This window comes from Colias eurytheme, chromosome 4 (assembly GCF_061535395.1).
Source record: "Colias eurytheme isolate Ceu_HAF_F1 chromosome 4, ilColEury1 Martin Lab GWU primary, whole genome shotgun sequence".
Taxonomy (NCBI): domain Eukaryota; kingdom Metazoa; phylum Arthropoda; class Insecta; order Lepidoptera; family Pieridae; genus Colias; species Colias eurytheme.
In genome coordinates, this window is record NC_142983.1 from 4,314,948 (window position 1) to 4,332,020 (window position 17,073).

The 17,073-nt window shown below is 31.2% G+C and overlaps 1 protein-coding gene across 1 annotated transcript; it reads right to left on the minus strand.

The window, feature by feature from the left end:
- Positions 1-789: 789 nt before the first annotated feature.
- On the minus strand, positions 790-16,512 carry LOC149908878 (acyl-CoA Delta-9 desaturase-like). Its single transcript, XM_090120460.1, has 5 exons — positions 16,403-16,512; positions 8,134-8,342; positions 5,477-5,607; positions 3,288-3,493; positions 790-1,510 (listed from the first exon to the last, which is right to left on the minus strand). The coding sequence occupies exons 2-5, from the start codon at positions 8,336-8,338 to the stop codon at positions 1,030-1,032; spliced, it is 1,023 nt and encodes a 340-aa protein (XP_089976586.1). The 5' UTR covers positions 8,339-8,342; positions 16,403-16,512; the 3' UTR covers positions 790-1,029.
- Between the last annotated feature and the right edge of the window lie 561 nt (positions 16,513-17,073).

Sequence of the window (17,073 nt, forward strand, 5' to 3'; positions counted from 1 at the left end):
TAATTTAGAAATTATTTATTTCGTATTTGTTTTGGTACGAACGAAGGTTCTACCGAGGGGCCTTTATAGTAATCAATTACGTTTTACTTAGAACGTACGTATGAACTGTTCCGAGCTTTTCAAAGCGATTAAGTTTTATTTAAAACTAGCGGTCCGCCCCGGCTTCGCCCGTGGTACATATTTATGTTTTCTCTACATAAAAACCATCCTGGTACTTCAAGGAATATAATAAAAAAATAATTATCGAAATCGGTCCACCCGTTCTCGAGTTATGCGCTTACCAACACATTTTGCGATTCATTTTTATATATAAGAAGATATATTCGTCTGTTTTCACAGAGAGCATGTTTATTATGTAAGCCTATTTAATATTGATTTGTTTTTGATAAATATTTATGTCACCAATTTAACAAATTTTTATGAACTTTCCCCTAAACAAAAAAAAAGCGCTTGTGACTCACTTCCAGTTAGTTTGAAAGTTAATGATCTTATAACTTTATATGTATTTAAATGTCAATGAAAACAATCAAACATTGGTTAAAAATAAACTACCTACATAATATTTAAATCATTAAGTGACACTAAGAGTACATCGAAATCCATTCAAAGTTTAATATATTCCATACATAATGCAAATGTTTATATTAAGTAACTAAAATGTAATTAAGGGAATAATAAATACTCTATTGTTATTTAACAATGTCCATTGAGTGCATCAACATTAAATTAATTAACACATGCACGACTAAGGACAAAGTAAAATATATATGATGTAAGAAAAAACTGTACTTATTATGTTAAATATTTATTTCTAAAAACTAAATATAAGTCTTTTTCTTTTATAACATGTACAAGATGTGAGCTTACTAATACATATACACACTAAAATAAATAATCTTTACATAACAAATCTCTCAACAATTTCTTGAGCACCGCCATTGCACACCATATTCCAACCGACTTAGAGAATACTTCTTCCTGTATGTACTATTTGGTATATATATCTAGTTTAATAGAACATAACTTATACTAGTCTTGACACACTTTTTCATTCGGTGAATCGTGTATTTCTTCGTAGCCCCACTCTTCGTGTGAACCGTCTCCCGTCCTTTTGACGCGCTTTTCGATGACTTCAGGAGATACGGTTTTGAGGTCATACGCCCAACCGATCTTGGCCATTGTGTCGATGAAGAGCTTCGTTAAGTTTAGAGAGTAATTGCCGAGTTCGGCCGTTTTGTAGTCCCACGGGAAGACGTGGTGGTAGTTGTGGAAGCCTTCTCCCAATACGACTAGGGACACTGGTTTGGTTTCAACTGGGTTGATGTTTTTGTCGTAGGGCTTACTACCCCATTTGTGTGCGGCGGAATTGACAAGCCAAGTCACGTTCAAAACGTACACATATCTGAAAATAGCGCACACGAAGTACCCATTCCACATGGTTTCACCCCATAGCGTTGGAATGTATGATGGCAGGATGAAGCAAGCCAGTGGCATCAGGATCAGGTAGTACCTGAAACAATAACAAATAAAATTTTCAATTCAACGGTCATTAGGTAATTTTCAACACGTTTGAGATAGCTCTTAATTTTTGTTATTATTCAAAAGTCTTCTTTGTCACTAATTAATCCATACTTAAAATATTATAAATGCGAAAGTAACTCTGTCTGTCTGTCTGTTACTCAGTCACGCTTTAACTACTGAATCAATTTGCATGAAATTTGGTATTATAGAGATATTTTGATATCCGACAAAGGACATAGGCTACTTTTTATCCCGGGAAATAGGATAGATTTTATCCCGGAAATCCCACGGGAACGGGAACTATGCGGGTTTTTCTCTGACTGCGCAGGCGAAGCTGCGGGTGGAAAGCTAGTATTTAAATAATATTGTAACCTAGACATGGTAATAAATCTGTTCGTGGAATAATATTGTATGAAAAGCAATTAAGCACTGCATAAATTATTGGCACCTAAGTTATTTTTAACTGATTGTCACAAGACTGATTTGATTGTTAGCAGAACTTAGGTACTTAATTAAAAACTTTGAATAAATTTAAAAAATATATAACATATTTTATATTATTTAAGCCAACGTTTCTAGCGAAGAGAATACATATTTCACAGCGAACGTGTTCACGGCTTCAGGGGCAGACAGGTCGATAGGTCGCTGTAAAGTGTGCAAAATGACGGGTAAAATAATAGAATTCACAAATAGCTTTTAAACGTATGGTTAAATTTCCTTATTTTATTTTTTATATGCTGAGATCTACGGGAATCAGGTTATCAAAATATAAATGGCTTATTATGATCAATTTATAAGATGGCAGGACAAAAACCTTCAGGCATTTTTGTAAAAAAATAAAAATATTTTAATTAACTTCTACATTGCGAAAATACTGTACATAATTTTAATTAATTAATTTTATTGAGGACATCGCTCTAAAGAAGACGCGATCCTTTGACACAAATAGGCCCAAATAGCAATTTGTACATTTTAATAACAAGAAAATTGGCGCTATCACAAAACATTGTAACTAGTTAGTTAGTTTTTCACTAACTCTCACTTGCTTTTTTTATCGTAACATGTTCATGTTACTGCCTCCTATTACTACCTACTAATGTATTATTTTCTGTTTATAGATAGAATGTGCCCGCATTATTTTTATCTACAATATTTAAGTTTCAGATTGAAAGTAAATTAGGTAAGTTAATGATGTATAGCATCAAACACATTTTATAAAGGAGTAAAGGTAGAAACAAGTAATATAAGTAGGAGTAGAAGTAGTAATATAAGATAGAGACTCTTATAGAAGTGTAAATATATAAAAGCTCTTTTAGAGCCTGAAATAAATATCACATTACAACGAGACATCTAATTATTGATTTTGGTGTTAGAAGCGTCAACCAATAAAAAAAAAGGTTGCACTCCGGGAGTGCCGGCAGAAGTGAAAACTTGATTATTAACGTTCAGCATGTTTGATATTTTGGAACGGTATCCGTCTTACGCATGGAATATAAGGGCAAAAAAAAAACCATCCGTCTTACGCTTTTTCGAACAGGCCACGTGTCCACGCGAGTTTAAGATTTTATACCCAACGTCGCTAAAGAAGTTTTCACTTCAAAAATAATTGAAGTATAGATATGAAACGTACGTTAAGTGTTATTATAAAGGATAATAGCTATGATTTACTATTCTATAGCCGCAGCGCAATCACTCTCAGTAACAGCCAAGTCATCAATTATTAATAGCATTCTTATTACGGCTTTACGGCCAGTAAAATGTCTCACCGTTTTTGGAACCGAAGTATTGGATCCGCCTTCAGGTCGCTCATATCTATGGTTGGTCCCTTAGCCTTGATCTCAGGGTGTTTTCGAACTAGCAGCCATCCGATGTGAGAGAAGAAGAAGCCGCGTGTTGCATTGTGAGGGTCTGCGTCCGTCTCCGAGTACTTGTGGTGCATTCGATGGTCCCTTGCCCAATCCAAGGCGGAGTCCTGATTAAAAATAAATAGGTATAGTTTTAAAAACTAAAAACTCGCTTTCAAGATAGATACTTATAACTAAAAAGTAGAAAATAATTCTCAATTTAGGAATCAATCAATAATCAATACATAGTATATTTTTGAAAACAGCGTGGGGCGCTTTTCATGAGCTGACCCCACGCTTTTTTCACAAATGTACTATGTATTGCGCATTTTAAATTATTAATATACTAACATTAGATACAATAGGTATCATTTTATGTAAATGTTATTATATTTATCCGTATAAATTTAAGAACTGCTGGTATGATTAATTTTAAATTATCTATATTATGGACATTCAATTGTTATTACAAATGTATAATTGTTGAAATTTATAGATGTTTTATTTGTAATTTCATCCAATAGAAACATAACTTTAGTTTCTTTTTTTAATTATAATAATTGCATAATTATTTATAGATATGCATTAATAAGATGCAGAAAGATTATTAACTATCAGAATTACAATAGATTCCTGTACAGGTTACGAGAACTCTATTTCGAATCTAAAGGCGAATACATGGTTGGATTTGTTTTATTGGAGAATTTTAACAAATTTTACTTATTGATTTAAGATTAGGAAATTTCACACTATCTAAACAATTTGTTGATTAATAAGTGAGTACTGTTTAAAACCATTATTTAGACTTGAACAAAATTTATACCCTAAAATCTAGGGCTACGTAAAATAAATTAGTTCTCATTACAAAATTAAGTTAGGACCAATTTATAAGATGTAAGTTAATTAGATATTTGATAAATATGTCAATCGCATAATTTATTCCTCTAAAATTAATGTCCTACGTTAAAATATTCAAAGTTTAAAATTAAATATTCATTACGACACTTTTGTAAGTTGATTCTGAATTTAAACAACCATTCAACAATAAAAGTTTATTGTGCTTCACAATATTTGTTTTTATTTCGTTCAACCGTAGTATTCCATTAAATTTTAAAAACGAGCGAGGGAATTACTAAAAATCTAATTTTTATTTGATTGGAAACAACAAAGAACAATAATTGATTTGAAGCATACTAAACAAATACTAAAAAATCAAAGCCGGAAAATATTGTAGCCTTTCAATCAAACATTTATATACGTATATGGTCGTTTATGTATATAAGTATAATTATATATATCAGAAAGCTAAATAGAATAGAAAACGAAGTATGTATGGCTTCAATCCCATTTCATAAAGGAAAATACCCTAACCGGGTGAAAGTCACACATAAGTCAACACGTATGTCGATTCCAAGCGATAAACTATTTTATTGGCGCGTAAGTTCATTGATAACGGTGTCATAGGTTGCAATAACACGCTCGACATGTGCCTCTCATGTAAGTCATTATATTTGTCATCAGAAACACTTATCACGTACACCTAGTGACGTGATCGTTGTCGGAAATATTCTTCCGATGCAATAAACTTTTTATAGATAAAGGCGAGATGGTATTAAAGCTGCTCTCTTCCAAATTACACGCCGTTTCGTTTGACCTTATTTTTGTCGTGGATTCGTATCTTATTTGAATAAAATTTATCGAGTGTTTTATGTATTATACAGTGTTATATAAAAACTTGTTTACATCGGTTTCTGTACTTTTTGCTATCTATGCTCACGTGAATGCTGGACATGAATTTCTTATCTTATTCCTTATCAAAACTCAATTAATATTTATTGACTATAATTCAGTAGGTAAAATTTATGTAATAGGTGCTTTAGCTTTTATATTATTTATTTCTGTTTTTAGGTTCTAATGCAACACCATTTACAATAGTAGGGGACGATTGTAGCGATTGTACACTAGTAAAAAAGGATACCAATTATATTTTCACAATTTCTGTTCGCCTCGTTCAATCAAAAACTCCGGATTGAATTTAAAACCCGTTTCCCCATGTAGTTTAGCTTAGCCTAATCTCGTTACGTAGCGCAGATTCTCTCTCAATTACTTACTTGGAAGGCAATAGTGTTGAAAATGGTTAGCAAAATGCGCAGCGGTAACCGAGCCTTGTAGGATTTGTGTGCCCAAAGCCTGTGAGCGCCTGCTGTAATGCCCAAACCCGAACACAGGTATAAGAACACCGCTGGAACAAAAATAACACATTATTTTTATGCTTAGCTACGCTTCCGTGGTTTCATTTTTATCGGTAAGTACGTATAGGTAGATATTGTATGAAACATAAAAGCGGTTGAATATTTGCTTTTATCGAATCAAATAAGAATCGTAAGTGAATTAGGTACGCTAATCAAATCAAATATCTTTTTATAGTACATTTGCATTTTTATATCATAGAGAATTATACTGACTATATTATCTTAGATCAGATATGGTTTGATGTTACCTACATGATAAGTCGCTGAAAGTTCGACGTAATATTTTAAGATTTAGAGTATTCTACAATATGTATGTATGTATCTTCAAATATCTTAAGAAATATCTTGAAAGTACATGAATTTATATTCAGATGTAGGGTAGAGAATTACCACTTCAAGATCTGTCTTTAAAATATAGAAAGAAACGATGTTATGATAATGATAAATATTCCCAAATTCGTAAAATGTAAGAATATCGTTCTCAAAGAGAAAGGAAAATACATATGTAATTTCTTCATTCTCTCGAGCTTATGGAATAAAAAATTATAACGTACTTTGATTCACATTCTATAAGAAGGTTATAAGACGTAAAATGGATGGCTTCAGTTTGATATTAAATTTGTTGTTGATTTTTGAAGACATCACGTCAACAAGGCGTGCAGTCTGTAATTATCTCTAAAAATAAATATAAAATAAAAACAAAAGCCATGAAATGGTGTAGAATTTAATATTTTTGACCTACTGGTTTCATAGTTTAGTAGATAGAATTATTGAAGTATTTCGGTAGACAATATAAAACTAAATCACAACTTAACAGCAAACATCTTTCAGCTAGTTGAAAAAGGTATTCGATAAATTTCTTACAAATAATTCTCCATTTCTTGATTTACTCAAGTGAAATGCTTTCTCCTTTATATACTTTAGTATAGTAAAAAGGATGATTAAATTTAAGATGTAGCCTGTAGGTACAAATAACTATAACTAGGTTACAAATAAATACAGTTTTAATAAAAACTAGAAAACACGCACGTTAGGCTAATAAAAAGCGTGTTAAAAAGCGATTGTGACATTTACAAAGTTAATATGTAATTGCTTGAATGCAAGTAAGCCTTTTAAATTAATTCTACAATCGAGTATTAGCATATATTTTCATAGATTCTCAAACGTGTCAACGATTAAAGATAAACGTGTTGAAATTACTTTGTTTCTCATCAATTATTATTCACTATTTAGTAGGATTTAGTAGGATTATTTTTATAGGTACCTATATTACAAACATTTCTTTGTGTGTTAATTTTTAATTATTTTTCTTGATTTGGGTTTGGATAATTTTTGGAGTAGGATTATTTCATTAGAAATACTTACAAATAAGTCAACCCGAGCGAAGCCGGGACGAGGAGGTTATATTTACACAAAACAAAATAGAGTAAGGATTGAAAAGTTAATGCAACTTTTTTAAAAATTCAATTAACAATAAGAATTTATTAAAATAGAGGGCATGGGTCAGTTTCATGAAAAATGACGTCATAATAATAGGTACTTTACTGCTAAAAGCTGTTGTCAGAAATATGGAAAAAACGTGTAAAGATAGTTAGGCACTTTGCGCTTTTACACAACGAATTTTTCACCTACATTTCCCATTTTCTCTTACGTTTATTTTTTCATTGCAGTAAAGGCATTTTTTTAATTAAAAGGTAGATTTGATTTGTTGATATTGCTCTTCTTTTATAAACCATAAAATCACGCTAATATTTACCAGGAAAATTAAACAGTATTTATTGTATTGTAGTTCTGAAGAATTTCATTATCCTCTGTTTAGAGGCAGATGTTTTGATAAAATTAAGTTTAGTAAAATCGACTGTAAATATTATGAATATTTTCAGAGAAACGTTATGCTTCTACGGAAGCATTTAGTTTAGCAATTATTATTGTTTTTGCTTAACATTCGTTACGATAAAGTTATGAATAAAATTATGACCTAAATTATAAATATTGTTTATATATAAGAAACTAGCTTTCCACCCGCGGCATCGCCCGCGCAGTCAAAGAAAAACCCGCATAGTTCCCGTTTCCGTGGGATTTCCGGGATTGTGTCATTTTCCCGGGATAAAAAGTGTATGTCTATGTCCTTTCTCGGGTATCAAAATATCTCCATACCAAATTTCATGAAAATTGGTTCAGTAGTTTAGGCATTTATAATATTAGTATGGATGGATTACTTCGGTATTTCAATTATTAAAAGAAAAGTTGACAGCAACTTGGAATAACTAGAATCGCAACGAAACTACGATTTTTTCATGACTAATATTATAAATTCGAAAGTGTGTTTGTTTGTTTTTTGTCGCAATGTTGCGATTTTTTGAAATGATTTTTGTGACTGGATATGTAGGCTTTTAATCGGGGTACAACTTCACTTTCCCGTGGGTATTTTCTTTTATTTAGTCGTAGCCGTAGGCGGAAAGCTGTCCATAAAAATCGTACTATAAATCGTTTTCTATCTAAACTATAATACTAACCAAACAGTCTGGTCGCCCACATAGCCTTAGTGAAGAACAAATAGGCACCATATACGCCGCCCGCGTGCAAAAACGCGAAGAGGATCACATTCCTCCATACGATTTTCCATTCTCGCTTGTCAGCGGAGGGTGGCACTATGGTGGCGTCTTTCGTAGCGTCCGACTCGAATAAAGCCCACGATGCCGCCTGTTGGTGGGGAGGCATTTTTCTGTAAAGAAAACCATTATTTAAAATAATAAAACGTTGTATGTTGCTACGAATTTCCTATCTTCAATTTTGTGCATACTTCGAAATAATCGTTACTCTTTGTTTAAAATGCTTTGTATTTTAACAGCTTTTGTTCCTCCGTTTTCTGTATAAGTTTTCCAGGACTTTTTTTAAAATCTTTTTAATATCATGATGAAATTTCATGGCGTTGAAATGTTCACTCAATTGCTAATATCCATCGCAACAAGTGCAGGTTTTATCATTGCTACAATATGATATTACTCGGAATTTTCGATTTTAAAATCAATAAATGGCTTTCAAATAAGAAGTTTCAGGAATTTATAACTTAGTATTTAATTAAATTAGAATGCAGCTCTCCTAAGTTTATTATAAACGAGATAGAAAATGACTGTGTGAATGTTGTCATTAATTACGACGAAGTAATTCTGCTTTAATTTCTCCCGAAAGCGCAATTAGTCCCACTACAACTTTATTTTACCATTTGTTTGTGTTTTACTGCGACTGTTCTTATTTACGTGGACGAAGTTAATTGTCATTTCAAGCGAAGCCATACGTTACTTTTTAATTCAAGAGGTCCTAAAATCATTTGAGGCCTAAAGATAAAGCCTAAAGTGAGCCTTCAGTGTACATTAAATATTAATTGGGTGATGGTGATAATATGTATGATGATTATAATATTTATAAATGTTCAACTAAAATAAATCAATTCCTATACAATCAATTTCTAAATTCTATAGACAACGTACGCTTCTACAATTTGTGATTAAGCAGTGCCTGGTAATACAATCATTTCATTTATTATAACTATGAAATACACTGATCATTTATTATATTTAAAAAACATATTATAGACTAGCTTCCGCCCACGACTTTGTACGTGCATCCCCGTTTTCCCCGTTCCCGCAAGACTTTCGGGAAATCTTTTCTTAGCGGATGCCTACGTCCTAACATCTACCTGCATGCCAAATTTCAGCCCGATACGTCCAGTGGTTTGGGCTGTGCGTTGATAGATCACTATATCAGTCACCTTTGAGTTTTATATATATATAGATGATGATGTGTGCCAGTTTGCTCTTAATAAAAAAAATGCAAAACGCATTTTAAAGATTTTTTTTAAATGACTCATACAGAGTGAATATAGGATCGTTTACAATTTTAGTTCTAATTAGGACGAAGATCTCACGATTTGAGATTGCCTAATGAATGAGTAATCCAATGATTGAATGTTGATTCAACTTCACAAAATGAACGAAAGTAGCAGATGCACATTAATTTTCAGTATTTTTTAATTTATTTTAAACCGAAAGAAAGACGATAATAATAACTAAGAAGCTGATATTTTTTATTTTTAAATGTTCTACCTTCTAACTTACCATCAATGATATTGCACGCCTCATAAGCGAAGCGTTGAGGTGGGTACTACTGTCGCTTCGCGCAAAACATCTGATTTTTCAAACTTAAAATGTCTTTATGTATCATACATTGCACTTGTAAGATAATACATACACACACATATTAAGAAAAAACACTATTTTTAACGTTCATGATATTTTTGATGTCATTTTTGTTATTTAAACTAGTTAAAAAACAGTTTAAAAAAGTTCTGTCTTGGACGTCCGTGTGTCTGTATGTGCGGATCCTTTTTCTTGTTAACACGATAGCGACCGAAATACTTTACTAATCGAGTCTTTTTTTTTCTCTTACGCTTGAGTATGCTCAGGAATAGAACCCTTTCATTTTTCAGGGTCTGATTCGATGTGGTTTAATTGTTATTAAATAAACAAAAAAAAACTCGGATGTTTTTTTTTTTTTTTTTTTTGAAGTGAATTTTTATATTTTTATTGAAATTGATTCCAGAAGATTACTGGGAACTTTAAAAATTCATTTTGTTACTTTTATTAGTAGGTACGATCCTTATAAGTATTTTAGTGTATTCAACCAACTTAAAAAAGTGTGACTATTTTACAACAATTTGAATATGAATTGTATTATTGTATACAATATCGAAGCTTTTTAAGAAATGTATAAAATACTTTTTTAAGAATTATTATCATACATAATATTATGTTACCGGCAATATATTAAAACCGGCATTGTATGCAATTCTTAGTAAATGTATGTTATTCCGAGAAACAGTCGGAATGAAATAAATTAAATTCGTCACATTACCTACTTATATCTTTAAATCTGAACTTTTCCTAAGTAGCAAACACATTTGCAAATGTGGGTGGTTTTTGGGGTAGCTATTAACCAATATGAGGTCAAAACTAAAATCCAAGATGGCGCCGACGAAAATTTGAAATCTTTTCGTCATGGGTGTCATTTTCATGGTTTTTGGGGTAGCTATTAACGAATATGAGGTCAAAACTATAATCCAAGATGGCGCTGATGAAAATTTGACTTTTTTTTCGTGATGGGTGTCATTTTCATGGTTTTTGGGGTAGCTATTAACGAATATGAGGTCAAAACTAAAATCCAAGATGGCGCCGACAAAAAATTTACATCTTTTCGTCATGGGTGTCATTTTCATGGTTTTTGGGGTAGCTATTAAACAATATGAGGTCAAAATTAAAATTCAAGATGGCGCCGACGAAAATTTTACACATTTTCGTCATGGGTGTCATTTTCATGGTTATTGGGGTAGCTATTAACCAATATGAGGTCAAAACTAAAATCCAAGATGGCGCCGACGAAAATTTTACATATTTTCGTCATGGGTGTCATTTTCATGGTTATTTTGTTCTCTTACGCTTGAGTATGCTCAGGAATAGAACCCTTTCATTTTTCAGGGTCTGATTCGATGTGGTTTAATTGTTATTAAATAAACAAAAATAATAATTAATAAATAATTATTAAAAAAAAATTATGAGGCGTGCACTTTTGGATTTTCCGAACTATTTATTTTAAACTAGCGGCCGCCCTGGCTTTACCAGTGGACGTGTTGTGTTGTGACTTTTGCTCTCCATAAGAACCATCCTCGTACTCCAAGGAATATTATTAAAACAGATTTAACGAAATCGGTAAAGTCGTTCTCGCGTTATGCGCATATATTTTGCGTTTTTTTTTCATATTATAGAGATAATAATATGTATTACAGAACAAATTTTCAAACATCCATACATTGATTTGATGAAATAATATTTCGTTCAATACTATACGCAATTTATATTAAATGCAATAATAAATTAATATTCATCAATAATTCGACGAAGCGAAGAATTTATTAAGTACCTACATTATAATTAAACTTCGTAAAATCAAATTAATGCTTATTTAATTGAAAAACAAGGGCACATTCGTAATAAATACCTAACATAGCAATGCATAGTTATTTTCGTGAATGGTTGCATAATTATGTATAATTTAAAAAAAAACAATATTGCAATATGTAATTAAATATCTATATGTACCAGCCCATAGTTCATAGGTTATCGAAAAGAGAAGCATGAATTAAAAACCGAATGAAAGAAACGTGTAATTTTGTTTACATAATAATATGTATTTTTATTCTGTGTGATCCGTGTGTGTGATTGTGTTAGTAGCGAGTTGTTATGACTAAATGTTATAAATATTTGTAACCTATTTCTAATTGGAGAATAATTAAAACTTTATAATAATACAGTTTTTCTTGTGTGTGATTTCATAAAGAATGATTGAGAAATAAAGACTTTGTAAAATTGATTTAAATTCATTAAGTTTCCTATTCGGAACTTTCGAATACTTTACAGCCAACATAGACAATGCAGACATGAATACATAGACGATGCAGAATGCTCTACGACAACGTAGAGACGAAGAGACTATTATAGAGTAGGTACCTACCTACAATATGCATTTTTCACAGATACACATAAAGCACATAATATTATATTTAAAAAAGTAAGGTTTAGAATAAAGCTAAGTTTATGAAATTCTTAAGTAATCTGTCATTAATATCAATTACAACACAACGGTCTTATCTTAATTTCGAGGATTACTAATATCATATTATTTATTAAGATTTTAATTTTACATCAAATGAATGGAGTCACTGATAATACAATTTATCAATGTTCGTCGCATAACGCATTGTTTAACAACAGCCTATGTATTAATATTTCATGAAATTTATTTTAAGCTTAGTGATTCGTTAGTCTTTTCATATTGAAAATAAAAAAAAACTCTTGAGAGATAGTATGTTGAAAATTAATTTCAATTTACTAAAAATATCATGAGTAAAACATCACACTAAGCATACTACGGTATCTTTACTTACATAATACATATTATAAAGCTGAACAGTTTGTTTGTTTGTTTGAACGCGCTAATCTCAAGAACTACCTACTGGTCCGATTTGAAAAATTCTTTCAATGTTGGATAGCCCATTTATTGATATAGGCTATATATTATCTTCACGCTAAGACCTGCAACAGGAGCGAAGTTACGCGGGTGAAACCGCGGGGCACAGCTAGTCTGTTAAAAACGCGAAAGTTCGGCTATTACCTATGTATTCACGTCCATACCACGGAATTTATGTAAACCTTACGATGGGTCATGGGACCTTAGAGAAGGGTTGTCACAAAAAAGGGGATGAAACAAGATACCGAAAACTTCATATAGAGAAACTAACACTTAATAGACTGCATATTACATACTAGCTTTCCAGTTTCCACCCGCAGCTTCGCCCGCGCAGTCAAAGAAAAACCCGCATAGTTCCCGTTCCCGTGGGATTTCCGGGATAAAACCTATCCTATTTCCCGGGATAAAAAGTAGCCTATGTCCTTTCTCGGGTATCAAATTATCTCTATACCAAATTTCATGCAAATTGGTTCAGTAGTTAAGGCGTGATTGAGTAACAGACAGACAGACAGAGTTACTTTCGCATTTATAATATTAGTATGGATATGAATGATGAGATGTAATTTAAAAATATTATTTTAGAGATTACTACGATTATTCAATTATATTAGCTACTTATAAATTGAAGTTAGTACATTGCCGTGATTACGATTGTTAGGTACACGCTAAGGACGTATTTGAGATAATAAAAAGCATTATTTATATTTAAATAGACATAGATACATAGATACTCTACTAGATAGTAGAGAACGCTTCTAGAATATTAAATATAGCCTATAGCCTCCCTAGATAAATGGGCTATCTAAAACGGAAATAATTTTTCAAATCGGACCATGAGTTCCTGAGATTATCGAGTTTAAACAAACAAACAAACTCTTCAAGTTTATAATATTATGCATTAAGTATAGATTATTTCATGCAATTTGTTGTTTAGATGACAATATATAATATGGTTGTTTCGTTTCAAAATTATATTTATATTCACAGCTAGCCCGAGGTTTCAGTTTCACGCGCGTGATACCTACAGCTACGTGGTTAAAATCTGTATATGTATATGCTAATCCAGACTATAAGATATTTCTGTGTCAAATTTAATACAGATTCGATCAGCTGTATTTCCATACAACCAGTACACACTATATATTTTAAAAGTAAAATATAGGTTTTTGATTATGTGATGATTTAGATTTGCACCGTGCTACATATATGACGAGATGACAAAAGGAGATGAAAACAAAACTTGTAGAGTAAAAAAAACAGACGACAGAAAAATTACAAAACTTTTTGCGTTTCTGATGATGATTATGAAAGATTTATCTGAGTTATTTTATTTATGATAAGCGGTTCTTTAAGCAACAAAAACAATGCATTGAATTGTTAACAATAGCAATAAAATCCGCAGTCTTTCATAGTGACATATTTAAAATCCATGCCATTAATTATATTCAATTATAAATATGGATTTATAATTTGTTTTGTGCTTGGTAGAAACAAAAAGTTAATTAATATTTTAATGGATGATTGTACAAGTATGATTACTAATAATTATTATTTATGTGGGTAGTACGCTTTTACCCGAAGACATTTTTTTTAAACAAAGGCACGTTTCAAACTTGCATACAAGTACGAAGCATGTAAAATAATTTAAATTAAGTAGGTATACCTACCTACTTAATTAACATAAATAAAAAATTCATAACACAAAACTTAAGTAAATTTCACTAACTTTACTTAATATTTAATTAAGTCATAGAAATAAATGTCCTAACATTAAATTTATTGTAATCAACTTTCTCTTGTTGATAAAAAGAAAATTTATATTCAATTAAATTCTACAGTTGACTGACTTTATATACAATTTATTATTTAGGAAGTTAGTAACAGTCTCTATGTATCACTGTTTCAGATTTCATTTGAATCTAACAATACGGATAATTTATAGGACTATTAATATCAAAATTAACCAATTTATCATAATTGGATATTGCTCACTTTAAAAAATATACTTATGTACAAGAGCTCCAAATTATTATTGCTCCAAATTATAATGCTATTTTATTAAATTGTAATGTACGTATACCACAAAAGGATATGTTATATTATACGTATATACTGACGCATTTTCCTTTCCTTCTCCGATAGTATTAATTATGGATTACATCGAAATGCCCAATATTTTCCTTATCTCTATCCGAATATAAACAATTCGACTAGTAAAAATGTGTTTGCAAATTCCCACATTTAATGAAAATATTGAAGTTAGTACTACACTTGCATCTGTGAATTAGTGACACGGTCCGTGAGAACAATTGATAGTTGTGATTTTCGAAATATATTATACCTGTGAATAAGACTTTTTTGTAAGTGACGAACATCATCAATAAACACAATACACCACTATGAACAGTGTTTTCCGGGGTATGTATTACATTGCGAAAATTTAAAACAAACATTTCATAAAATGCTAATACTAATAAACGTTAACATTAATTGGAAATTCATACGAACAATAAATTTGTGATAACAGAACAAATTTCCTTACCAAATTATATATGTAAATAGGCAAACGGGAATTCAATTATTGTAGACCTAATTTAAAAAAGTGAATTACGTCATAACGCATGCATGATCTATTGTTTCTGTGATACAAACAAAATCCTTACTTACCGAAGCACTGTGATTTTTAACACGTGTATATAAATAGAATTAGAATACGTGGTCCTTGCGAAAAGAGTTGCGGTCACAGGCCAATATTGTTTGATACTGGCATGACCGTCACATGCGCGGGAGTGGCGTGATCCCCAGATGATGTGCACAATCAACAAAGATCGATACAAGTGATAAATGAGTCAGGTCACAACCTCTCCGCAATTGTTTACTAAATATTATCGTTTAGTATATAAACTTGGTAATTGTCTCTAAATTATGTTTCACCGTAGCATACAGTCAGACGATTGTTCTTCAGATACAATGATCGTAATTTGTTTATGATTTTATGCATGATATGATAACAATTATTGTTTTAATAATGTGTGAACATTGGCACTTATTCAATTGAGAATATAATGTCCATACTTTTAAATAAGATAAAAGTTTAAAATTGCTATGAATCTATTATTTTGTACTAAATTTTCCTTGATAAAAACAAATAAGTAGGTACCTTGATAAGGGAAATATGAAACAATAGAGCTCTATCTAGAAACAAGTGAAAAACTCGGGCATCTTTTGTTATTTACACGCAAAATGTTTTTATTACCAAAATTATCGAAAACATTTTTCCATAATTTTATGCTTAAAATACGTTAAAATAAAACTGAAACCTTGCGTTTTATGCAAAATAAATTGGACTTTGCGTTTACATAATCAACAATTATCATTTTCGGGCTCACGTATTTTATTGACGCAATTTTTTACTCTCATCAAATGCCATATAGATTAGTTAGTAATGAGCTTTATCTTAACTAGTATGAATATAGAGTCTGTTTATTCTTCATCGTGTTATTTTAATGGTTTTTTTGGAATGGCCAATGTTTCTTGCTATTACTAATTATTGTTGATTTTTATGAATAAAGGATCATATTTTTCTAGTAATGTTTAGTAAATATTGTATTTTTTAAACAACATTTTAGTAATCTATACTTTTAGTATAATGTGATTTGTCGATCATAAACCGCTAAAAATGATCAAAAGTTAAAAAATTACCTTAAACAGTGATAACTTATTGAGCACCAAGTTGGTTTTTTAAGTTAGCACTGGGTGGCTTGAAGTCGTTTAGATGTCGCGTAAGACTGCAATCGGGAAATTGTTTACAGCTATTATATAGGTACATACATTGTCAATAGGTTATATTAAGTCGCGTCATAAATTGACCATAACAGAGCTACGTGATCCTCCTCGTATCATTTCTAAAACTTTCCAGAATGTAATATAAAACAAAATTGCATCAAATTTCCTCACACACTTCACTGTGATGCACGGTCTATTTTCATACAAAATTTAAAAGGGAATTTTTAATTGGAACTTACGAGTTGACTAGAATGACCGAAAACAATTTTCGCTATAGGTACGTCAACGCTGTACACCTCGGTCGGTGAACGTTATAACAATACTGATTAGTCATATTTTAGCACGTACGCTTATATTGAGTGAGCACGTTGTTTTGGAATTGGTGGTTGAACCATCAGTTTCAGCATGTAAATCGGTCTATCTTTAAGTGTCTGAGAAGCAAGGTCAATAGTTTGAAGATCACAGCGCTGGACACATCGTCTAGCGGCGCCACTGATTATAATTAATCGGATTTCTTCAAGTTAATTGTTGCGTGTAATAAATTTAAGAACATTAGCAATTACGATCTTTCTTATTTTGTTTAGTGA